Source organism: Callorhinus ursinus, unplaced genomic scaffold (assembly GCF_003265705.2).
Source record: "Callorhinus ursinus isolate GAN/ISIS: 27379988/994484 unplaced genomic scaffold, GSC_fseal_2.0 scaffold2, whole genome shotgun sequence".
Classification (NCBI taxonomy): Eukaryota; Metazoa; Chordata; class Mammalia; order Carnivora; family Otariidae; genus Callorhinus; species Callorhinus ursinus.
In genome coordinates, this window is record NW_027397064.1 from 31,145,003 (window position 1) to 31,171,363 (window position 26,361).

Consider the following 26,361-nt stretch of genomic DNA (forward strand, 5'->3'; position numbering starts at 1 on the left):
GTTAGTATTTGCTTTGTATACCGTTTTCTGCACTTTTACTTTCAACTTTCCCATGTTCTTATATCTTAGGGTGTGTCTCTTATAAATTAAGCTGAATTTTTTTTAAAGGCCCCATATATCAGTTTGTCATTCCTTTGTTTGATGAATTTAGTCCATTTACATTTATCATCATGATTTATATTTGGATTTGTATTTTCTGTTTTCTCTTTGTTTTGTTCTTCCACCCCATTATTTTGTCCCCTGTTTTGCCTTATTTTGGATTGATTAAGGTTTTTTCATTTGTTATTAAAGATTTCTTAGTCCTTTTTCCCATGTACTAGTTTGGAAGTTACACATCTTATTTCTGTTTTTGGTGATTTCCCTTGAATTTGATCATGCATACTTTAACCCACTGAGCCACCCAGGTGCCCATATAATGCATACTTGAAATAAAGGCTAGGTTTATGACTATCTCAGTATTCCCAAAATATTACAAAGATCTTAAACTAAACCCAGTCACTCCCATCTCACTTCACCAACTATTATTCTTCAATGTTTTATTTCTCTTTTTGTGATCTCCCACAAATCAATAAAAAGTATTTTTTTATGAAGAAATGTTATTTATATATTGCCAGTATTTTTCCTTTGTTACTATTCATATATTTCAGATCTTCATTGTGATCTCATTTTCCTTTTCTGTAACTAAAGATGCCATCGTGGTGAACTTTGACTTATGTTTGTCTGGAAATAATTGTTATTTCTCATTTTTGAAAGACAGTTTTGCTCAGTAAACAATTTTAGGTTGGTTGGTATTTTCTTTCACCATTTTGTGAATATTGTATTGTTTTCTGCTTTCCCTGGGCTGTTGAGAAATCTTCTGTTAGTCTAATTATTTAGTGAATTTGGTTTTTCTTTCTGGGTGCTTTTAGGATATGCTGTTTGTTTTTGGTGTTCTTGCTGTTTCAGTACAATGTGTCTAAATGTGCAGAGTTTTTTTTGTTTTTTCATCTTTCATAGTATAAGTTGTATTTCCTGTATCTGTGTCTTTTACCAGTTCTGGAAAATGTTCAACCATTATCTTTTTTTTTCTTATATGATAAATATGCACACCTCCACCATTATCTTTTAAAATATTGCTTCTCCTCTGTTTTCTCTATTTCCTCCTCTGGAACCTCAGTAAACTTATGTTGGACTTTTCATTCATCTTTCATATCTTTCGTCCTCTCTTTCATGTTTTCCATCTCCTTTCCTTCTGTTCTTCAGGTCTAGGTAAATTCTTCAGGTCTGTTTTTCACTGATTTTCTCTTCTTGCATTTAATCTGTTTAATCTATATGAGTTTCCCACCTCCCCAGCAAGCTTACTTTTTATTTCTAAGAGTCCTATTTGTTTATTTTACAAGTCTGTGCCTCGTTGGTTTTTATAGTATTTTGTTCTTTCTCACCTTTTGTCTCATATCTATATCTAAAAATACACATATTTGAAGTCCTTGGTCGGGTGTCTTTATTATTTATTGGTTTCTCTCAATTTGGTTAGGTGTCTGACTCCTAATTTTGCCTTAGGTCGTGTTTTCGGGGCCATGGGATTGAGCCCTATGTTAGGCTCCGTGCTTAGCAGAGTCTGCTTCTCTCCCTCTGCCCCTCCCCACACACTCATACGCTCTCTCTCTTTTAAAGAAATAAATAAATCTTAAAAGAAAGAAAGAAAACCAAACCCCATGTAAGTACCAAAAGCAATGTGGAGTAAAGCAGATCATTATTAAAGGTTTCTGGGGAAGAGAGAGGAGGGAGATTAACCTGTGTCTTATACAGCAACATCTCCTTAAAGATCCTTTAGTACCTCTCCATTCCCCAAACTCTGTTTCTGTAGCTTACCAAAATTTCCATGGCGTGTGACTGTCTGTCACCCATTCCTTCCCTGCCCTCAAACTCTTATTCTCCTCTTCAGTTCCTTTTCTAGCCACCTCCAGAATCTCTTTCCCATACTCAGATTTTTCCAAAGTTCAACTGAAATCTTTACTGATAGTCTGTTTTTTTATCCTTTGTAGTTTTAAACCATCTTTATACTATTTGAACTTAATTTATCCTTTGCTTCTTTATCTTAAAGCTAAATAACACTGAATTCCTTATACCTTTCTTTTGATTTTGGTTTTCTTTTGATTGCTTTAGCTGACTTAACTTTTTCCATTTTCTTTTGTAGTATCCCAAATTGAGCATCAAATTTTAAGAAGAGTGTAGTAGAGATATTACTACCTTGTCTTTAGATGTATTACACCCTCTAAGCTCACTATACAGCAACACGATTCATGTTTTACATAGGAGACATTTACATTTCATTATCTCTTTATAAAGTATCCTTGATAATAGTTAAAGATGTCAAAATCTCGGGCTTTTTGTTTTTGTTTTTCTTTGCTTTTTTTTTCTGGTCTATGTGTTTATACTGGGTTGTAAATGAGGTACAGGTAAATTATGTGGGCAACTGGATCCCAAATTAATGATAGGGCATAATTTGTCTCAGTATACACCCCAAACTTGGAGATTTTTTTTTTTTAAACAATTTTTTTTTGCCTGGGGAGCTTTGGGAGTATGCTGTCTTTTAGCACTTATGTTTGATCTTTCCCTTCACATGAAATTACTCTCACTTTGGTGGAGATGAGGAATGCAGAGAAGCTGCTTACAACTATGCACATAAAATAAGTATCTATTGTGCAGAGACACGGAGATCAAGCAGAATAAAACATAAAATGGACTTTCAGAGAATACAGAATTAGACACAAGTCCACCAGGGAAGGGATAGGCTTCTGAATGTGAAAACTTTTTTTTAATTGAGGTATAAATGACATACTAGTTTCAGATTTGCAACATAATGATTTGATATTTGTATATAATGTGGAAGGATCCCCACAATAAGTCTAGTTAATACCCATCACCATACACAGAAAATTGTTTTCTTGTGATGAGAACTTTTAAGATTTACTTATTCAGCAACTTTCAAATATGCAATACAGTATTATTAACTAGTCACCATGCTGTATTACATACCTGTTATTCATTTTATAACCAGAAGTTTATACCTTTTGACCCCTTTTACCTATTTTGCCCACCCCCCCCCATCCCCAGCCTTTGGCAACCACCAAATCTGGTCTGTCTGTGAGCTTGGTTTTTGTTTGTCTTTTTGTTTTTTAAATTCTACATATAAGCAAGATCATACAGTATTTGTCTTTCTCTGTCTTATTTCACATGGCATAATATCTATGAGGTCCATCCATGTTGTTAAAAATGGCAAGATTTCATTTTTTTAATGGCTGATTAATATTCCATTGTGTGTGTGTGTATATACATTTTCTTTACCCATTTATCCATTGATGGACACTTAGGTTGTTTCCATGTCTTGGTTATTGTAAATAATACCACAGTGAACATGGGGGTGCATATATCTTTTCGAGGTAGTGGTTTTTGGTTTTTTTGTTTGTGTGGTTTTTTTTGTTTTTTCAGATAAAATACCCAGAAGCGGTATTGCTGGATCATTTGGTGGTTCTATTTTTAATTTTGGGGGGAACCTCCATACTGTTTTCCATAGTAGCTGTACCAATTTACATGGAATGTGAAAACTTTTAATTTTCAAGGGGACATAGATGTAACAAAGGACCTGAATACCTATGGGTATTATAAAGTTATTTGTGTGTGTATACACACAAACACACACACATATATATATAAATTATATATATTGTATTACAGATCTTTCTCAACTTTAGATGGGGTTACGTCCTGATAAACCCATTGTAAATTGAAAATATCATTAAGTTGAACACCTGAAACTAATACAACACCTGTATGTTAACTATACTGGAATTAAAATAAAAAAAATTTTTTAATCAAAAAAATAAAAAAGGTATTTTCTTTCTATACCAAAAAAAAAAGCAAATAATCATAAGTCGAGATGCATTTACTATATCTAACATAAGAACATCATAGCTTATCTTGGCCTCTGTTAAACGTGCTCAGACACTTACATTGGCCTGCAGGTGGGCAAAATGATCTAACACAAAGCCTATTTTATAATTAAGTATTGAATATCTCATGTAATTTATTGAATGCTGAAACTGAAAACAATGTTTTTATGGGTACGGCAGGTTGTAGGTGTATTAGTTGTTTATCCTGTGAGCACATGGCTGACTGGGAGCTGTGGCTTGTTGCTGCTGCCCAGCATCACAAGAGAGTATTGTATTCTCACTAGCCTGGGAAAATATCAAATTCAAAATCTGAAGCACAGTTTCTAGTGAATGTGTATCTCTTTTGTGTCATTATAAAGTCAAAAAATTGTAAGTCAAACCAGTATAAGTAGGGGACTGTCTATGCACACAAATACACATGTATATACACATACACACAAATGTGATTTTTTTAAAGTAATTCTTTAAATTTTTACATCTCCATTTTATATGTATTATAAATTGATTTGGTCAATTGCACACTTAGGCCGAATTATTATTTTTAATATGAAAGAGTGATTTTTATTTATTTATTTATTTAAGATTTTATTTATTTATTTGACAGAGAGAGACACAATGAGAGAGGGAACCACAAGCAGGGGGAGTGGGAGAGGGAGAAGCAGGCTTCCCACCGAGCAGGGAGCCTGACACAGGGCTTGACCCCAGGACCCTGGGATCATGATCCAAGCCAAAGGCAGATGCATAACGACTGAGCCACCCAGGCGCCCCTAGGCTGAATTATTATAAAATATTACAGTAAATAAGCATGCTAGATTTCTCCTTATCTAGCTTATCATTTATGTGCTTTTGTTTCAGCAGCCGAAGATCACGAGGAAAAACATTTTCAAATAAGAGAATTTGGAGCACCTCAGTTTTCTAATTCTGAAAATGGTAAGAAATTATAATTTCATTATATATGGATAATTTATTATTTAAAATTCTTTAGTTTTAATTTAATAATTATTTCCTTAACATTAAAACCTGTATAGGTCTCTACACAGGAATACAACCCTTTATTTCTATTTTGTAGCACATCACAATGGAAATGAAGTCATTATTTGTTTTATATGTTTGGGCCCTTGTCCAAATGTATCTGTGTAACTGTGAGGACTGGTGGGACAGTGTCTGTCTCCGTCTGGTGTACCTCCACCATCCAGCAGTTGTAGACACTCAGTAAATACTATTTTGAATATCTTTCCCAATCACTTATGTTGCAAATATTTTCTCCCACTTTGTCACTTGTCTTTTGACTTTTCATGTAGTTGTTTCTTGCATGTAAATTTTAAAACTAATTTTATGTAGTAAATTTATTAATCTTTTCTTTTATTGGATCTTGATTTTTGTCATATGCAAAACCCAGGTTAGAAGAGTTCATTTATGCTGTTTTCTAGTATTTGTATACTTTTATTTTTTACATTTAGATCTCCAATTCACTTGGAGTTTATTTAGCCATATGGTACTAGCAGTGGCTTAAATGTTATCATTTTGCAAGTGGGCATCCTTTTATTATCATTTTTTTAAATGCTATCTTTGCCATAGGAATTTGAGATAACTTCCAATCATATACGAGGTTTCTATATGTACTTGGGTCTGTTTCTGGACTTTCTTTATATTTCATTGATGCATGCATGCGCCAGTGCCATGTGGTTTTAATTACAGAAACTTTCTTTTTTGTTTTTATATCCGGGAGGGCTAGTATCCTTTTCATCATTTTCTTAGCTGTTCTTGCATGTTTATTTTTCAATAGAAACTTTATATCATATTGTCTAGCTCCATAAAAAGGCTCATTGTTACCTTTATGGTGATCACATTAAATGTGAAAAACTGACAGCCTGATGGTGCTTAGACATCCTGACCAGAAACAAGGGACATTTTTCTATTTGTTAAAATTTCCTTGTATATCTTTTATATGGTTTTTTTCATAGAGGATTTGAGCAGTTCTTATTATTTCTAAGTATTTTATTTTTTTGTTGCCATTATAAGTGAGGTTTTCTTTTCATATGTATATTTATATTTCTTTTCATATACATATATATGTATATATGTGTCTTATATACATATATATGTGTAATATATATCTATTTTAAGTAATCTTTATGCCCAACGTTGGGCTCGAACTCACGATCATGAGATCAAGAGTCGCATGTTGTGTACCAACTGAGGCAGCCAGGTGCCCCTTTACCATTGTATTTTTAACTGGTTATTATTTTGTGTATATAATTGGTATTGATTTTTTGCATGTTAATATTATATGCTGCTACCTTGCTGAATTTTTTTAGTTTGAGTTAGTTTTATCATTGATTGTCTAGGGTTTTCCAGGTATACCAACATGTCATTTGCAAATAAGAGATAACCCTGTTCTTTCTTTACCAATTCTTGTTACTGTAATTGATTTCTTTGGTTTAATTGCATTAGTTACTACCTCCAGAACAATGTTAAATAGTGGTGGGCATTTCCTGATTTTAGTGCAAGTTCCTATAATGTTTCTGAATTAATTAGGATGTTGGTTTTTGATATGCGGTATATGTTTTGTCAAGTTAAAGAAGTATCCATACATTTCTAATTTCTGAAGAGTTTTTATTAGGAATGGTTGTTGAATTTTGCCAACAGCTTTTTCAGTATCTATGCCAGCAATTATTTGATTTTTCTTCTTAACTGTATTAATATGATGAGCTGTATTAATAGGTTTCCTGATATTACACCATCTTTGCATTCCAGTTATAAGTCCCACTTTGTCACTGTGCATTAATTTGTTGATATTTTATTTACTATTTTTGCATTGCTGTTGATTTCCCTGTGAAAACATTTAGGCCTGGTACTTTTTTGTGTTTTCTTCTCTATAGAAATTGTATCAAAAAAATAGATTTTTAAAATTTTGTGTTTCAAGAAGCATAATTAAGAAAATAAGATGACTGGGATAAATATTTATGGAAATTGGTCTATTTAATCTTTTTATATGCACTGGGATCAATTTTAGTAAATTTTATTTTTCTAAATAAAAATTTAGAAAATTTTTATTTTGTCTAGATTGTCAGATTTATTTGCATAGACTTGTGTAAAATCTCTTGATTTTTTTAAGAGCTTTATTGAGATGTAAGTTTAAAAAATTACCTATTCTAGGGGCGCCTGGGTGGCTCAGTTGGTTAAGCGACTGCCTTTGGCTCAGGTCATGATCCCGGAGTCCCGGGATCGAGTCCCACATCAGGATCCCTGCTCAGCGAGGAGACTGCTTCTCCCTCTGACCCTCCCCACTCTCATGTACTCTCTCTCTCTCATTCTCGCTCTCTCAAATAAATAAATCTTTAAAAAAAATTACCTATTCTAAATGTAAAATTCAGTGATTTTATTAAATTTATAGAGTTGTGCATCAGTCACCACACTGAATATTAGAATATTTCCCCACATTCTCTCATACTTGTTTACAATCCTCACTCTCAACTCTAAGGCTTAGGAGGTTATTAATCTGATTTCTGTCTCTATAAATAATTTCCCTTTCCTAGACTGAAATTGTACAAAAGGTAGTCTTGTGTTTGGCTTTAGATGTCTTCCGTTAAGGCTAATGTTTTTCTAGATTCATCCATGTGTTGCATATAGCAGTAGTTCATTACTTTTTTTTTCCTTAAATTTTTAACTGTAAAATACACATAAAATTTACCATCTTGTTTTAAGTGTACAATTCAGTGGTATTAAATACATAAGATTCAACCATCACCACCATCCAGCTCTGTAACTCTTTTCATTATAAAACTGAAAGTCTGTATCCATTAAACGATAATTCCCCATCACCCCATCTCTGCCCAGCCCCCAACACCCAACATTCTCCTTTCTGTCTCTACGATTTTGACTATTCCAAGTACATCATGTACGTGGAATCATACAGTATTTGTCTTTTTGTGACTGGCTTATTTCACTTAGCATAATGTCCTCAAGGTTCGTCCATATTGTGGCATGTTGCAGAATTTCCTTCCTTTATAAGGCTAGATAATATTCCATTATATGTATATGCTGCATTTTGCTAACTCTGATTCCTTACTTTTTATTCATGATTGTATTCCATTGTATGGATATACCACATTATATTTATCCATTTACCAGTTGATGGACATTTGGCTTATTTACAGTTTTTGGCTATTACAATATTGTTGCTTCTATGAACATTCAAATACTTACCCGAGTATGGACCTAAGATTTCATTTTTCTTGGTTAGATTCCTAGGAGTGGAATTGCTAGATTATGTGGTAAATTTGAGTTTCTCTTTTTAAGGAACTGCCAAATTGTTTTTTCAAAATGGCTCTACTACCATTTCATTCCCACTAGCAAAGAATGAGGTGTCTAGTTTTTCCATGTCTTTGTCAACATTTGGTATTGTCTTTTTAACATGTACATTCTAGTGCTTTTAATTTGTAGCTTTAATTGCATTTCTTCAGTGATTTATGATGAGTATCTTCTCCTGTGTCTATTGGCCATCCATATATCTTCTTTGTTGACAAATCTATGAAGACCTATTTGCCTATTTTTTTTTCTTTCAAAAATTTGTTATTTATTTATTTGACAGAGAGAGACACAGCAAGAGAGGGAACACAAGCAGGGGGAGTGGGAGAGGGAGAAGCAGGCTTCCCATGGAGCAGGGAGCCCGATGCGGGGCTTGATCCCAGGACCTTGGGACCATGACCCAAGCCGAAGGCAGATTTGGGTCATTTACCTTATTATTAAGTTGCAAGATTTCTTTATTCTTGGTGCAAGTTCTTTGTCAGATATATGACTCGTAAATATATCCCAGTCTTATTTTCTTAATCTTGCCTCTTGAAACAAAATTTTAAAAATTTTATGAAGTTCAACTTATTTTTTTTCTTGTATGTTCTTTTGGTATCCTATCTAGAAACTCTCCCTACCCAAAGTCATGAAGATTTTCTCTTATGTGTTCCTCTTGAAGTTTTATAATTTTAGTTCTTGTATGTAGGACTGTGATCATTTTGAGTTAATTGGTGTTTATGGTGTGAGGTAGGTAAGTCTTTTGATTTTTTTTTTAAGATTTTATTTATTTATTTGATAGACAGTGAGAGAGGGAACACAAGCAGGGGGACTGGGAGAGGGAGAAGCTCAGCAGGGAGCCCTATGTGCGGCTCGATCCCAGGACACTGGGATCATGAACTGAGCTGAAGGCAGGCACTTAACGACTGAGCCACCCAGGCGCCCCTTAATTTTTGTTTTTGTTTATTGCATATGCACATCCAGTTGTTCCAGTACCATTTATTGAAAGGACAGTCCTTTCTCCATTGAATTTTCTTGGCATTTTTGTTAAAATCCAGTGACCAAAAAAAAATGTAAGGTTGTGTTTCTGGATTCTAGTTTCTGTTCCACTGATCTGTATATCTGTCCTTGGTCAGTACCATATTATCTTGATTATTGTGGCTTTATAGGAAATTTTGAAATTAGGTGGTATAACTCCAACAGCATTGTTCTTTTTTTTTTCTTCCAAATTGTTTTGGCTATTCTAGCTCCTTTGCATTTCCATAAAAATTTTACAATCATCTTGTCAATTTCTATCCAAAAAAGCCTACTGGGATTTTGATAGGTATTATGTTGAATTCATACATCAATTTGGAGTTAATTGCCATCTGGACAATATTGATTCTTCCAATCTATGAATGTGGGGATTTTCTTTGACTTTCAGTGGTTTGCCTATGATGTATCTAGATATGGATCTCTTTATATTGATTCTACTTCGGTTTTATTAAGCTTGTTGAATGAGTACATTGATGTTTTCAAGAAATTTGGGAAATATCCATTTTTTCTTCAAATTCTCCCCCTCCCCCCATCCTTTTGAGACTCAAATCAGAATCTCCATCTTATGACTGTGGTCTTGTTATCTGGGTGGGAAATGGGAGCTTGCACCTCTTGACTGCACTGCCCAGACTTAGCCAACAAGTTACTCAGGACAGGATGGGTAATGCTGACATCCTGCCCCTCCTGGGAACACAACTGGGGGGAGAAGGGAGCCTTATATTTTTGGCCGCACAGGTCTAGAGTTGAATTTCCATTGTGCTGAATTGGGATGGTGGTAGGAAGGGAGTGATTCTTAGTTCAAATACCATAGTCTGAATTTTAATAGATTGTCTTGAGTAAATGTTTCCTCATGTGTGTCCTTGGAACAATTTCTAGAGACTAGCCTACGCAATTAGAAATAATTTCTCATAAACTTCCAATCAGTTTAGTTGGTCATTATAAATTGTTTTAAAAACTTTGAAAAATTACATTAATGTATGAGAACAATGAAACAAATTTGATTTGCCCCATGTCCTACTCTCATTTCCTCAAAAAGAAAAAAGCCATTCTTTTTATTTTCACTCAACAGTTGCAAAAGATTTACCTATAGATTCACTGGAAGATGATTTTGAGAGGGAATTCTCATTTCTCAACAACCTTCTAAGTCCTGGTTCTTCAAGTATTGGTGAATTTACCCAAGAATGCCAGACTGCCTTTGGGAGCCCTGGCGCCAGCTTCATGTTGCGGGAGCCTGCTGTGGGGTCTGAGCCTCTTGCTCATTCCTCACGATTCCTTCCTTCACAGCTCTTTGACCTTGGCCTTCATGCTGCTGGAGCTTTTAACAGTAAGTGCCTATGAAACATTTAGACACTCATGACTGACTTTATCTTTGTGAAGCAAAACTATGTGTATGTGGATGCTAAAATCAACAAGGATATTGATTTAACTTCAGTACTACTAGATGAAATCTGTGTCTCACCTGAAAAAATAAAAAATATTACCACTGGAGTATATCGACGGGCATGAAACAAGAGCTGCTGTCCTGCTCCCTCTGCCAAACCCCACACTTTGTACATTGACTTGCCTAGAAGTCTTCTCTACATAGAAAATCAGGGTCTTGTTTTAAACTTGCCCTGCTAAGTTACCCCTGTGTAGGGCAGGTGATACCATTTCTTCCATCTAGCCGAGCTTGCTGTTTTCTCTTCCCATGCATTCTAGTAGACAAGGATTGTTCCACGGCAGCATCCCGGGCAAGGCAGCAGGCCTGGAGGATGGTGGTAGAAAGCTGGGCAGGGTGTTTTCCTAAGGGTCACCTGCTTTGCTTCTATGTCAGGGACTCCCTCTACTGACCTACTGCCCCACCAGCCTGTGTCCAACCCAGCACCTTCAGAGTCCTTTTGTTCAAACCCACTTCCACACTGGTTGCTAAGTACTGTCAATTCTATTTCTAAAACATGTCTCCAGTTTCACATTCCTCCTTTCTACCTCTATTACCAGAGGCATTTAGAGCCTTATTTGGTTTCCTGGGCTGCTGCAAGAGGCCTCCTACCAGGCCGCCCAAATCCCAGGTCACCTTCCATGCTTCCCCGAGTTCTTTCTCCAAGAGGCAGATTCTGACGTCAGCACTCTGCTTTCAGTGACAAGTATGCTTCACAGTGCTTGTGCCCCAGGACATTTGCCCGCATGCCCTCCTTCATTCAACTCTTTATGTTTCCCTCATCCTTCAGTTTCTGGCTCACTCATCATTTCCGGTTATATCTTTACAGTGTTTCATTTATTTGATAGTGACCTTATTTATGTCCATGCCCTTCCGTGAGGTTTTAAGAATCACGAAGGCAGAGAATGTCCTTTATTGCATGTCCTAATATCCCCTGTGTGTAGCACAATATCACAGAACCATTGAGTTGCACAAAATGCATGATGCCCCTGAAGTTGTGCACTGTTGCAGGTGGAATTATTGACTTCACATGCAGAGGATTTAAAATAAATACTTTGGAAAGGGAAAAAAAAAGCACTATGGGCTCTAGGATAAAACTTGTGCCTGTATTTCCACTCTTATCTTAGCTTACTTCAAAACACTTAGCATTTTCTGTAACTATATTGACTATTTTTAGATCCCTCTGAGACATCGTTGCTTGTGTTGCTGCTTTTACTTATGATGTTCAGTAATGGAGCGTGGACTTGAGCCTGTGCGTTAGATTCCCAATCCAGTGTCTTCTCCATGGCGGTCAACACTTGACTATTTCTTCAGTCCTGCCCAGTGCGTGGTTTCTCCTGCCTCTGGCCTCCCATAGTGCTCTGTTTTCATGACTAGAATCACAGTTCATCTTTCCTTCTGTCCCAGACAGGGGTCTTCCATCCCCTAGTAGATTTTATCCCTGAGAAAATGGCTCACAACACCTAACAGTATCTTAATGCATTGTACTTTGTATTAAAATACTTATGTTCATACTGTATCTGCAAGACCATCATACTTTATCCAATCTGTAAGCACCTCAAGGGCACGACCTGTGGGGTGATTTATCTTTGTTCCTTCTGTGACAGCAGCATAAACTTAGCTCAAAAAATAAAATAGCAATTCAATAAGCACTCAGTAAGAATTTGTTAAATAGCCTAAAAGTAAGAATACAGTATTATTTGATAAAGAGGCACTCTATCTAGGAAAATTCAGATGTTTTACTATAAAATTTTAGAAAACAATTACTCATATGCATTATCACTGGCCTAATAGTTACACAGATTTACAAACAGATTCATTCTCCACGTGAAATCCTACTGCTCTTTCTCCTTAACGTGCCACATCTCTAGCAGCACTGGATTCTTTTCTTCCTTCCTGGCAGTACATTATCAACAGTATTTCTTCACCACTCAGAGCATCTGTTCTGGTCCCCACCTGCAGGCTGACAGGATGTTCCCAGGCAATGGCTGAGGCAGCTGATACTCTGTTTAGTGAGTGTCTTGCTTAAGATCACCAGGCAGTCAACAATTAAGAGGGAACCAAAATCTGGTCTTCTGCCTCCTACTACAGGACTCTTCCTACTTCACTCGCCTTTTCTGTATGTCTTCTTATTCTCCTGCAGTGTAAACCAGGAAAGTGAGCTGCCCTGAGTTAAAAGAGCTATGTTCTAGGAACCCTAAGTAAGAACATTGGCCTCAAATGAACTCTTCTGTACAAGGAAGGTAGAAGGCAGGACAATCTAATTTCATTTCTAGTGCTGTATTTTAATTATAGCCTAAATAATTTCTCATGTTACAGGCAAACATTTCATGTCTTAGTAATAGTATTACTAAGAGTATTCATAATGATACTTTTTAATGACCGCATGATATTTTGTCACACTTATCTCCCATAATTCCTTCCTTAGTGTTATGAGTTTTTCATTTCATAGATATGCTGCAATAAACATAATCATACGTGTACTTTTTTTCCTTCACTTAAATTATTTCCTTAAGATAAATTTCTAGAAATAGGATTACTGAGTCCAGGGGTATAAACATACTTAAAGGTTTCAAGATTCTAATTGGCAGGTCTATTTCCTCTCTCCCAACTCCTTAGACATTCTTTCTATACCTTATCTATTTGCAGTTGTTTGAAAAGAAAACTTATGTATTTATTTCAAAACCACTTTGAAAACTAAGGAAGTCTAATTCTAGCTGGAACTAAACTTAGATGATTTGACTAAAATACATAATTGCAGATACATTTTAAGTGTCTTCTATGTCTTACATTGTAGAATCTCACCCTGATAGAATTGAGGACTCATTAGTTATTTTTACCTTTTCATATTTTTTCTGATGCTGCTTCCTACTTGACTAACAATGGATAATTCCTTCCCTCCCCCAGGCTGGGCCTTGCAAGGGGGATTAGAAGTTCCTCTTTCACACACTGACAACCAGCCAGTGCCTTCACAGAGTCCAAAGAAATTAACAAAGTGTAAGTTATTTATTTATATTCTTTGCCATTATATTAACAATCAGTTGAATGCAGATAAATTTAGAATAGGATCATTTTATAGAGTGCCTCATATTGTCCAGAAAAATATTTTGTTAATAATAAATTAAAATGAAAGTTATAGGGGCTCCTGGGTGGCCCAGTTGGTTAAGCATCCAACTCTTTTGATTTTGGCTCAGGTCATGATCTCAGCGTTGTGAGATCAAGCCCTACACCAGGCTCTGCTCTCAGTGGGGAGTCTGTGGGAGATTCTCTTCCTCTCCTTCTGCCCCTCCCCCAACTTGTGTGAGTGCGCGCTTGCGCTCTCTCTCAAATAAATATATAAGGATGCATGGTGGCTCAGTCAGTTAAGTGTCTGCCTTTGGCTCAGGTCATGATCCCAGGGTCCTGGGATCCAGTTCCACATGAGGCTCCTTGCTCAGCAGGGAGTCTGCTTCTCCCTCTGCCTGCCACTCCCCCTGCTTGTGCTCTCTCTCTGACAAATAAAAAAATAAAATTTAAACAAAATTTTAAAAATAAATCTTTAACCAAATAAATAAAATGTGAGTTATACCTGGCTATCCCTCATCATGGAAAAAATTAAATAGAACTTGTGAGCTTGTCATAGTCAACTAAATTGTGTACTTTAATTTTTTATATTTTGTGTTAAGGTTTGTTGGTAATGGATAATACCATTAGGGATAGAAGGTATTCTTTGATTACAAGATGCCTATTGACAAACAGTGCATTCAGGCATTTAGCAAAGGGCCTGGCACATAGCAATTGCTAACATTGATTGAGTACTCATCATATTGTTATCTGCAGAACTGGTTCATGTTGTTATGGTAATGCATAGAAAATAGACAGTCAGGATTTTAGATACATAATAATCTTAGTCAGTGATACTGATTTTTAAAAATTTTAGTTGGAAAGAACTTCAAATGTACAGAAGTGTTGCATAAGTGAAAATAGCACAAAGAACACCTGTATATCCTTTATCCAGATTCATCTACGGTTAATATTTTGCTTTATGTAGACGTGTGTATGTGTGTAATGCGTGTTATTTTATCCCAAACCACTTGAGGGTGAGTTACATACATCATGACCATTTACCCCAAAATACTTCAGTGTATATTTCCTAAGAACTGGTATATTCTCTTGCATAACCACAGTATGGTTGTAAACTTTAGGAAACTTAATATTAACATAATACTTTTTCCATCATCTACCATGTATTTGTCTTCTAGTTTTGTGAGCTGACCCAGTCATATCCCTTATAGCACTTTCTCCCTCTGGACAGCAAGTCTAGGGTCTTATATTCAGTTGTCATGTCTCTTTAGCCTCTTTTAATCTGAAACATTTCCACAGCTTTCCTTTGATTTTTTGAACATGGGCATTTTAATAGAATATATTATTATATTCTGCTCCATTTTTCTTTGTTTTTAATGGAATATTCCTTATTTCAGTTTGATCTGAATTTTATTGTGATTAAATTCAGGTTCTTCATTCTTGCCTGGAGTACTGCACCGGTGACACTCCTCTCTCTGGGTTTCACATCTGAAAGTTGATGCTCGCCATTTCTCCCTCATTGGTGATGTTAATTCTAACCACCCATCCAAAGCATTGTCCAATTTTTCTCCTAAATAATTACTAGTTTATGTTATTTTATCCTCTCTTGCAATTACTCAGCAGTCCGTGAGGAGACGCTTTGTGCACAAGTCCACTCATCATCAGAGTTTCTACTTAGATTTAGCATCCAGTGTTACTTTTGGCCTGATTCAGTCTTTACTATGATGGGTGGTAAAAAAATGATGATTTTCTAACCACAGCACTCCCTCCGCATTTTTATTATAGTAGGAAACACATAACGAAATTTACCACCTTAACCATTTTTAAGTGAACAGTTCAGTAATGTTATGTATATGCGTAGTGTTGTGAAACAGATTTCCAGAGCTTTTTCATTTTGCAAATCTGAAACTTTATCAAACATTAAACAACAAATCCTCTTTCCCCTTCCTCTGCTAACCACCATTATAGTTTCTGTTTCTATGAATTTGACTACTCTAGGTACCTCATACAGTATTTGTCTTTTCATGACTGGCTTATTTCATTTAGTCTAATATCTTCATGGTTCATCCATGTTGTAGCATGTGACAGGAAATTAATAGCATCATAGTGCTATTATCTAATTTATAGACCTTATAGACCGGATTTGCCAATTGCCCCACTAATTTTTTTTTTAAAGATTTTATTCATTTGTGAGAGAGCATGAGCGAGGTGAGGGGCAGAGGGAGAAGAAGACTTCCCGCTGAGCAGGGAGCCCAACTTGGGGCTCGATCCTGGGGACTCCAGGATCATTGACCTGAGCCTGAGCCAAAGGCAGGCGCTTAACCAATTGAGCAACCCAGGCGCCCCAGGTGTTTTTTATAACAAAAGAGAACTTTTTTTTTCCTTTCCTAATGCAGGATCCAATCCAGATTCCCACATTGCATTTAGTGTCATGTCTCTTTAATTGTTTTTAATCTGGAACAGTTCCTAAATCTTGGTCTTTCATCATCTTCACTTCTCTATAGCATAGAGGCCATTAATTTGTAGAATATTCCTCGAGTTGGGTTTATCTGATGTTTTTTTCATAATTAGATTCAGGTTAGGGATTTTGGCAGGAATAGCATAAAAGGAGTGATGTTGTGCCTTCTTAATATCAGGAGGCACATGATGTCGGAATTGTCCCATTGCTTGTGATGTTAACTTTGATCAGTTGGTTAAGATGGTGTCTCCTGGGTGACTGCACTATAAAATTACTCTTATATTTTTCCCTTTGTAATATCTTGTGGGAAAATATTTTGAAACTGTGTAAATGGCTTGTTTCTGCCAAAGTTTCACCCACTAGTTTAGCATTCATTGATAATTCTTTGCATGAAATACTTATTACTCTGGTTGTTGCCAAATGGTGGTTTTCTCTTTCCTCATTCTTTCTACATTTATTAGTTGACATTCTAACTGTATGGAACAGCTTTCTCTTGTCCCTCATTTTTTTCATTTGTTGATATGTATCATTGTAGAATCTTGGAATTCTGTTCTTTTTTTTTTTTTTAAAGATTTTATTTATTTAATTGACAGAGAGAGACAGAGAGACAGAGAGAGAGGGAACACAAGCGGGGGGAGTGGGAGAGGGAGAAGCAGGCTTCCCGCCGAGCAGGGAGCCCGATGCCGGGCTCGATCCCAGGACCCTGGGATCATGACCAGAGCTGAAGGCAGTCGCTTAACCAACTGAGCCACCCAGGCGCCCCTTGGAATTCTGTTCTTTCCAGTACTTTGGGATAAATCAATTGGAAAATCCATCAACTCCAAGCAAATGACAGATTCACATTAGCCAATTCAGAATACAGCCGTCCCTTTGGGATTCAGCCTATTTATTATTTTCTTTTCTAAAACCCACTAAAACTAAAGTTGTGTTTAATCATTTAAAATAGAGACTATAAAATAAATTTCATAAGTGAACATTGGGAAAGAAGTGTTGGGAAATAGAAGTACTGGGAAAGCTGCTATTTGCCTATGATCGTTGAGGCTTCAATTTAATAAAAATTGAAATTCTTAACAGCTTTAAAATTCATTACCCCCCAAATTCGTTACCCCACTTCGTTAATCATTAAGGAAATGCAATTTAAAACCCATATGCAGGGGGTGCCTGGGTGGCTCAGTCGTTAAGTGTCTGCCTTCAGCTCAGGTCATGATCCCAGGATCCTGGGATTGAGCCCCGCATCGGGCTCCCTGCTCAGTGGGAAACCTGCTTCTCCCTCTCCCACTCCTCCCCGTTTGTGTTCCCTCTCTCGCTGTGTCTCTCTTTGTCAAATGACTAAATAAAATCTTTAAAAAAAACACATACACACAACAGTATGCAGTTCCATTATCCACCTACCAAAATGGCTTAAATGAAAAATAGAAAATCCCATGTGATGACAAGTTTGTGGACAGTGCTTGTGGGTGTGCAGGGTCACATCGCCACTTGGAAAACTGTTTAGTAATTTCTACTAAAACTGAACATACATACATATAATACACAAGACCAAGAATTTCCACTCCTAAGTGCATAACCAAGAGAAATGCATCCATTTGTTTACCAAAATATATACACAAGAATGTTGTCACAACACTGTTGCTAATAGCCTGAGATGGGATTTATCTCTGTGTTGGCTAGCTGGAGTGTGAACAGTGGCTGGAAGGGTGTTACAAGGGTAGCTTCTAAGGAGTAGTCTTTTCTGTTTCTTGAACTGATATTGTTTACAGTTGCTTTTACTTTATGAAAACTATTAATAGTTAATTTAGGCTCTTTTTTTCTATACATTTATTACATTTCAGTATAATTCATTTACTCTTTGTTTCATAAGAGTTTCTGGAGGCCAGAAAAATACACACAAGGAGAGCCCCATGAAAATAATGTAACTAAGACCTTCATTTTCCATTGTGACAGATGAATATAAAACCATCCCATGTTTGTAAAATGCTGTAGAATTTTCATATACTCATCAGAACCTCTCCACAGCTGCACCAAGAAGGTCAGGTATTACTGGAATGACCACAGGAATGACATATCCTCGTTGACATCTATTCTTCCAGTATAATTATTATTTTTTCAGTTACTTTTAAAAAAATTCTAGTATAGTCAACATCCAGTGTTGTTAGTTTCGGGTGTACAATATAGTGACTCAGCCCTTCCATACAACATCCAGTGCTCATCATGGTAAGTGTGCTCTTAATCCCCTTCACCTATTTCACCCATCCCCCTCCATGCTCCCTCTGGTAACCCCCATTTCTCTATATTTAAGAGTCTGTTATTTTCTCTTTCTTTTTCCTTTGCTCATTTGTTTTATTTCTTAAATTCCACAGTGAGTAAAATTATATGGTATTTACCTTTCTCTGACTGACTTTACTTCACTTAGAATTATGCCCTCCATATCCATCAATGTTGTTGCAGATGGCAAGATTTCATTCTTTTTTTGTTTGTTTTAAAGATTTTATTTATTTGAGATAGAGCAAGAAAGAGTGAGAGAGCATGAACGGGGGGGCAGTTGGGCAGAGGAAGAGGGAGAAACAGGCTCTCCACTGAGCAGGGAACCCCACAGGGGGCTCGATCCCAGGACCCTGGGATCATGACCTGAGCCAAAGGCAGACGCTTAACCAAATGAGCCACCCAGGTGCCCCAAGATTTCATTCTTCTTTATGGCCGACTCCATAGTCCATACACACACACACACACACACACACACCACATCTTCTTTATCCATTCATCTTTTGATGGACACTTGGACTGTTTCTGCACTTTGGCTATTGCAGATAAAGCTGCAGTTAACATAGGGGTGCATATATCTTTTCAGTTTAGTGTTTTCATACTCTTTGGGTAAATATCTGGTAGTGGAATTACTGGATCATATGCTAATTCTATTTCTAATTGTTTGAGGAACCTCCACACTATTTCCCACAGTGGCTGTACCAGTTTGCATTCCCACCAACAGTGTACAAGAGTTCCTTTTTCTCTACAGCCCCCCAACACTTGTTTCTTGTGCTTTTGATTTTAGCCATTCTGACAGGTATGAGGTAATACCTCATTGTGGTTTTGATTTGCATTTCCCTGATGAGTGATGTTGAACATCTCTTCTTGTGTCTGTTGGCCGTCTGGATGTCTTCTTTGGAGAAATGTCCATTCATGTCTTCTGACCATTTTTAATTAGATTCTTTGTTTTTTGGGTATTGATTTGTGTAAGTTTTTTATATATTCTGGATATGAACCCTTTATCAGATACATCATTGACACATATCCCATTCAGTAGGCTTTTTTGTTGATTGTTTCCTTTGCTGTGCAGAAGATTTATTTTGATGTAGCCCCAATAGTTTATATTTGCTTTTGTTTCTCTTGCCTCAGGAGGCCTATCTAGAAAGAAGTTGCTATGACCAATGTCAGAGAAATTACTGCCTGTGCCCTCTTCTAGGATTTTTATTGCTTTAGGTCTCACATTTAGGTCTTTAATCCATTTTGAGTTTATTTTTATGTATGGTATAAAAAAGTGGTCCAGTTTTCACAACACTATTTGTTGAAGATACTTTTTCCCATTGCATTTTTTGCCTCCTTTGTCATAATGGACCATATGATTGTGGGTTTATTTCTGGGTTCTGTATTCTGTTCCATTGATCTATGTGTTTATTGTGCCAGTGCCATACTGCTTCTTTCTCTTTTTTTTGGTACCACACTGTTTTGATTACTAGCTTTGTAATATATCTTGAAATCTCGGATTGTGATACCTCCAGTTTTGTTCTTTTTCAAGATTGCTTTGGTTATTCAGGGTCTTTGGTGATTCCATACAAATTTTAGCATTATTTGTTCCAAGTTCTGTGAAAAGTGTTGTTAGTATTTTGATAGGGATTACATTAAATCTGTAGGTTGCTTCGGGTAGTATGGACATTTAACAGTATTTGGTCTCCCAGCCCATGAGCATGGAGTATCTTTCCATTTGTTTGTGTCATCTTCAATTTCTTCTATCAGTGTTTTATAGTTTTCAGAGTACAGGTCTTCGACCTCCTTGGTTAAGTTTATTCCTGAGTATTTTACTATTTTTAGTGCAAATGTAAATAGGATTGTTTTAATTTCACTTTTTGCTTATTAGCTATAGAAATGCAACAAATCTCTGTACATTGATATTGTATCCTTCAACTTTACTGAATTTATCAGTTCTAGCAGTTTTTTTGGTGTAGAGTCTTCCAGATTTTCTATATATAGTACATGTCATCTGCAAATAGTGAAAATTTTACTTCTTCCTTAACAATTTGGATGCCTTTTATTTCTTTTTGTTGTCTTATTGCTCTGGCTAGGGCTTCTATTACTATGTTGAATAAAAGTGGTGAGAGTAGACATCCTTGTCTTGTTCCTGACCTTAGGGGAAAAGCTCTCAGTTTTTCCCCATTTAGTATGGTGTTAGCTGTGGGTTTTTTATTTAAGGGCTTTATTATGTTGAGGTATGTTCCCTCTATCTAGACCTGCTTTATTGAGGGTTTTTATCCTAAATGGATGTTAGACTTTGTCAAATTTTTTTCTGCATCTATTGAAATGATAAGACTTTTATCCTTTCTCTTGATGTATCTCGTTGATTGATTTGCAAATATTGACTCACCCTTGCATCCCAGGAATAAATCCCACTTGATCATGGTGATTTTTTTTTTTAATGTATTGTTGGATTTGATTTGCTACTATTTTGTTGAGGATTTTTACATCTGTGTTCATCAGGGATATGGCCTGTAGTTGTCTCTTTTTGGTGATGTCTTTGGTTTTGGTATCAGGGTAATGCTGGCTTCATAGAATGAATTTGGAAGATTCCCTTCCTTTCGTATTTTCTGGAACAGTTTGAGATGAATAGGTATTAACTCTTTGCCAGTGAAGGCATCTGGTCCTGGACTTTTTGTTTGTTGGGATTTTTTTTAAATTACTGATTCAATTTCATCTCTAGGAATTGGTCTGTTCAAAATTTCCTATTCCTGATTGTTTTGGGAGATTATATATTTCTACAAATTTATCCATTTCTTCTAGGTTGTCCAGTTTGTTGGCATATAATTTTTCATAATGGTCTCTTAGAATCCTTTCTGTGGTGTTTATTTCTTCTCTTTCATTTCTGATTTTGAGTCCTTTGATAAGTCTGGCCAAAGGTTTATCAATTTTGTGATCTTTTCAAAGAACCAGCTCCTGGTTTGACCTGTTTTATTATTTTTTTGGTTTCTGTTTTGTTAATTTCTAGTCTAATCTTCATTATTTCCTTCTACTGGCTTGGGGTTTTGTTCATTTTCCAGCTCCTTTAGGTGTAAGGTTGCTTGAGATTTTTGCTTCTTCCAGCATCATTTTTTAAAAAAGATTTTATTTATTTATTTTGAGAGAGAAAGCAAGTGAGCATGGTGGGGGGGCGAGGCAGAAGGAGAAGAGGGAGAGAAGCAGACTCCCTGCTGAGCATGGAGCCTGATGCAGGGCTGGATCTCACAAGCCTGAGATCATGACCTGAGCCAAAATCAAGAGTCAGATGCTTACCCAACTGAACCACACAGGCACCCCAGCATAATTATTAATAGGCCTCCTGTTCCCTCTCAGGTATCCTGATTTAATGCTAAATGATTATTACTTTACAGATGAGGAAATAAGAGGTTAAATGTGAGGTTAAATGACTTGCCCATTATTACTTATTAACAGGTAGTGTGCTGAGGACTCAAGGCCACAACTTGTGTGGGTATCACTAACTTGGGGCTCCTAGAAATAGAAGTGGACACACAGAGAAGCCTTTCATTCTCCCTGCTCTTTAAGGCTTGGAATCCCCACAGTACAAACTACAGCCCTCTGACCTGCAGAAAGTGGGAAACCATGTTTGTAAAAGAGGGTTGCCTTAGATTCTTCTGAGTATGACTGCCTTCCATTCTCTGCCCCTTGTGTCTCTCATATCATATCTAGGTCTTTAGATTGTTCTCTGGGTCTCAGTGCTGCTACTGGACCCCTCAACCCTCAAGAGCCTAGCCTTCTGAGATGACTCACTGTGCCATTGTGCATTCTTTTACTAGTTTTAGCCTTCAGCCTAAATGTATATCCTTGAAATCTCTGGCACAGTACAACCTGTAGACTACTGATACATGGGATTTTCCAGTCTCCACAGGGAGGAGAGAGGGAGTTGGTTAACAGGAAGTTGTATCTGAGACACAATGCATTCCATAAAATACATATCAAAAATTTGTAAAATGCACATGGAAAAGACAACTGTAAACTGAAATGAGAACTGTTGGGTATGTTAATGTGATAGAAGGATTTTCTTCCCCTCATGTTTAATATTTTATAATAGATTTTAAGCACCAAGTTTATAAATGTAATGTTCCTACTTTATAGGAACAAAGGTTACTTTTACTTTTGAAATGTACCTGAGAGACTTCTATAAATTATCGGTGTTTCTAATACTATTACTGCCTGCCTGTTCACTTTTAATCATTTCTCAGAGCAACATAAAATTACTTACATAGAAGGGCCTCAGCAAAGCACAAGGTACCTACATTATTAGCTTTTCAAAATTATCAAGGAGGGGCGTCTGGGTGACTCAGTCAGTTAAGCGTCTGCCTTCGGCTCAGATCATGATCCCAGGGTCCTGGGATTGAGTCCTGCATCGGGCTCCCTGCTTTGTGGGGAGTCTGCTTCTCCCTCTCCCTGTGCCTGCCACTCCCCTGCCCTCACTTGTGCTCTCTCTCTCTCAAATAAATAAAATCTTAAAAATAAAAGCTAGGATCCCAGGAGAACAAAGTAGAAGTATCTGGCATTTAAAAAGAAAAAAGTAAAATCATGTAAATTGTACAGTAATGTGATTTTAAAAACCTGAGACTCTTCAATGTGTCTTTTCTTCTTTAATAGCTCCCAACAATGGTAACCAAGACATGTCAGCCTGGTTCAATCTATTTGCAGACTTGGATCCACTTTCAAACCCAGATGCTATTGGACACTCAGATGATGAACTTCTTAATGCTTGACTGAAACTATGTCGTCACTTCAGTGGCCTTGAAACATCAATTTTACAACATATTGCCTTTGTGGAAAGGAGTTTATATTGTAACCCATACACAAAAGCATCGTGTTTGTGTATCTAACACTTTTCAGCCAACTTTAAAGAGATGGTAAGGACTACATTTGAATAGATTAAGTATTTCTTTAATATCTTGGATTTGCAGCTGTTGATATGTGGAAAATATTATGAACCATTGAGTCTGAAACAGATACCAAAATTTATTTCAAAATAATAATTAGGAATACTTCTGTAAATAAGGAATTGGGCTTACTTCTTTGGAAAGCCTTTTATGTGTAAGTTGCCTTGCTGGCTGTGAGAATTCTGTATGTGGATAAAGACAGCATGTAAATTTGGTTGTGATTTGGGGTTGGTTTTTAAATAAAACCATAGCAGGGGGAGTTTTCTGTTGTGGAAAATAACACTAGAACCAGAACAGTTTTGTCTTTAGTTAGAAAAGTAGAGTAAGATTTGAGAACTCAGTTTGCTTTAATGAAATCACAGAGAAACTTGGTGCTTTTCTCCACTTGGAGGCTAAAATGTAATATTACTTAGTTTTTTTCCTTCATAGAAAATCATGGATACCCCTCAATTCCATTATTGAGTTTTCATGGGAAAATAGCAGGATGATTCGTTTGCTAAACCTATCCTCTGCAGAAACTCATAAACCTGTCTCCTAAACCACAAGAATGTCCAAGACATTGTACAGGTGTCTTCAGGCCTGGTTTTTCACACATTGTTACCATAATATACAGTATTCATATTCTTTCTGAAAAGGGGAGGACAATCCCTAAGCAACGGGCAGTAGTATTCCTGAAATTATCCAGAAACTTCTCTCTGAATGAGGGAAAAATTCTAAGCTTATCCTTGTACATATTTGTACATTTATAACCTATTTCTTGACACGATTTAATCCAGATTACTTTTCTGGCAGTCATAGAAGGTTCCACATGATCAATCAGAAAGGGTCTTATTTTTCCACTTTTCCCTTTCTGTGGGTGACATCATCTAAGGCTCTATTTGATGACTGAGGAAAAATTGTTACCCTTACTGGAGGGAAGTTAGTGTAAGCCAGTGAACCCATAGCCACTGTATATACATATCAATTTCCTGCTCTTTTTTCTTGACCATCCTTTAGATTTGAGGCAGTTCTCCAGGTGTCTTATTTTTGTCATCCAGTCCATTACACATCCATAAGGGAACATTTTAACTAAGGTGTTCACGGCAGTTTTCATGTGCTCCCAGTTTTCAACAGGCTTATTTATTGTTTATAAGAGAATGGCTTGTAATGTCTGAGTCACTGTAAATAGAACATTTTTGGGGACTACACCAGAGTGGGTAAAGTGCAGTCCACCTCCATGCACAGCACTCTGGCCTAGCTATAATTGGAACTGCCCCCGAGCCCTCCAGGAAATCACTGGTGGGGGGCAGTACCACCTAGGCTGGCAAGACCTTATCTGAGGATCAGAAGCAATGAATGACTCAGGAAAAGGTTATGTAGTCTTTTCATGCTTATTCCTATTTCTTTCGTTATCCTTTCAGTCAGAAGCATTTTTTACCTCTTCCTTTTTATTCAGTGAAATTCTCCAGAAGATTCAGTCACCAAGGATTGTGATTCATAATTACAATCTAAATTCTGTACCTATGGTGACTCTGCGCTCTCAACTTTGAATACTTCTTCAAAAATAATGCTACAATCTAAATTCTGTACCTATGGTGACTCTGCTCTCTCAACTTTGAATACTTCAAAAATAATGCTAACTTTGTATCTTGAGCTTGTGCCGTTTTTCTTTCATTAATTTTTTCACTAATAATTAGTTCACAAAATATTTCTGTATCTCCTTCACATGCATGCATAGTCCGTTATCCCGAATAAACAAATAAAACCCAAACACAGAGAAAAACCACTGATCTTTCCAGGCCAGAAGCCCGAATCCCAGACTATCAATGTATTCACATTGCCCTCAATTTCCAAAGAACAAAAGTCCTCAAAAAAAAAAAAAATAGAAACACACAATAGATTTTTATTATTCAGTTCTTAGATTCTCGTAACATTTCTTCTGAGTATGTAGTTGCCCATTTAATCCAAAAGCACATTAACTGTCTTAGTAAGTTAAGTTATAATTTCAACAAATCTAACAACTCCATTTTTGAAGAGCACCTTGAAAACTTTGTTATTAAAATGAAGGTAACCATATTTTTTCAAGATTAATTATTTGAAGTTCAGTCATTTAGAGGCCAGAAACAGAAATCTGGCTATATTACACCTAGACTGCTAATAGGGGAAAAAAACCACTTATTCAGTAGGGATTGAAGGAAAGACATGATAAACACAGAACAGAAAGGTGATCAGTTGCTATTTGTCTAAATTTAGATAAAACATTCAATAAGAAATAAATTAACCTTAACGAGAGGTAGGCTGAGAACTCTTACAAAGTAAATGGGATGTTTTTATATTAAATGGGGGAAAATAATATCTCCTACTTTTTATTACCAAATAAGAATGCATTTAACCTTAGAAAAGCCCCAGAAGAACTAAAATTTGTCTAATCTTTCTTATGACCACTTTACAAGTGAGACAGGAATACCAGGGCATATTAAGATCAGACTGGTGTAACTTTGTATTTTTTGAAATCTTTCATTAATTGTAAAACAGAGCTCTGATATGGTTAGAAACGAACTGTATTTTTAAAAAAAAATAGGTTTCTGTATTTGCACAATGAAATTCAGTGTTTGTATTTCAACTATGGATATTTATTTCACATAACTATCTATATAGACCATCTGGAAATGTAGAGGTCTTACAGCATAAGAACAAAGGAAGTTTGTGCTCTCTTTTTCTGAGCCTCTTTTAATAAAGATTACAAGATGGCATAAAACAAAAAAGTTGATTTCTTAAAGTACTCAATATCAATACAAATCCAATTATTGTTAACCTATTCAAAAATTTGGGTTTTACCTCAGGACCATAGTAGTAAAAGGTAGTCTGAAATGATACAGGTAACACAGAATGAAAATAAAACCAAGGCAATTAATATCTTTGTGAGACTGATTCTTTTTAACTTACTTCATACAGAAGGGACGTTATATGGGAAATAACAGAATGTGTTCTTTGTGTAAACACTTA

General features: G+C 36.2%; 1 protein-coding gene across 5 annotated transcripts in view; it reads left to right on the forward strand.

The window, feature by feature from the left end:
• Positions 1-26,269, forward strand: part of ICA1L (islet cell autoantigen 1 like) — a 43,427-nt gene extending 17,158 nt beyond the window's left edge. For 2 of the 5 annotated variants that reach the window (XM_025850562.2, XM_073879986.1), the window contains 4 exons: positions 4,788-4,862; positions 10,327-10,581; positions 13,582-13,671; positions 23,087-26,269. In XM_025850562.2, coding sequence (XP_025706347.2) covers positions 4,788-4,862; positions 10,327-10,581; positions 13,582-13,671; positions 23,087-23,202 — 536 coding nt within the window. In that variant the 3' untranslated portion in view covers positions 23,203-26,269. The remainder of the gene's footprint in view (positions 1-4,787; positions 4,863-10,326; positions 10,582-13,581; positions 13,672-23,086) is intronic. The other 3 variants (XR_012374596.1, XM_073879981.1, XM_073879983.1) reach the window with 3 other exon arrangements.
• The last annotated feature ends 92 nt before the right edge of the window (positions 26,270-26,361 follow it).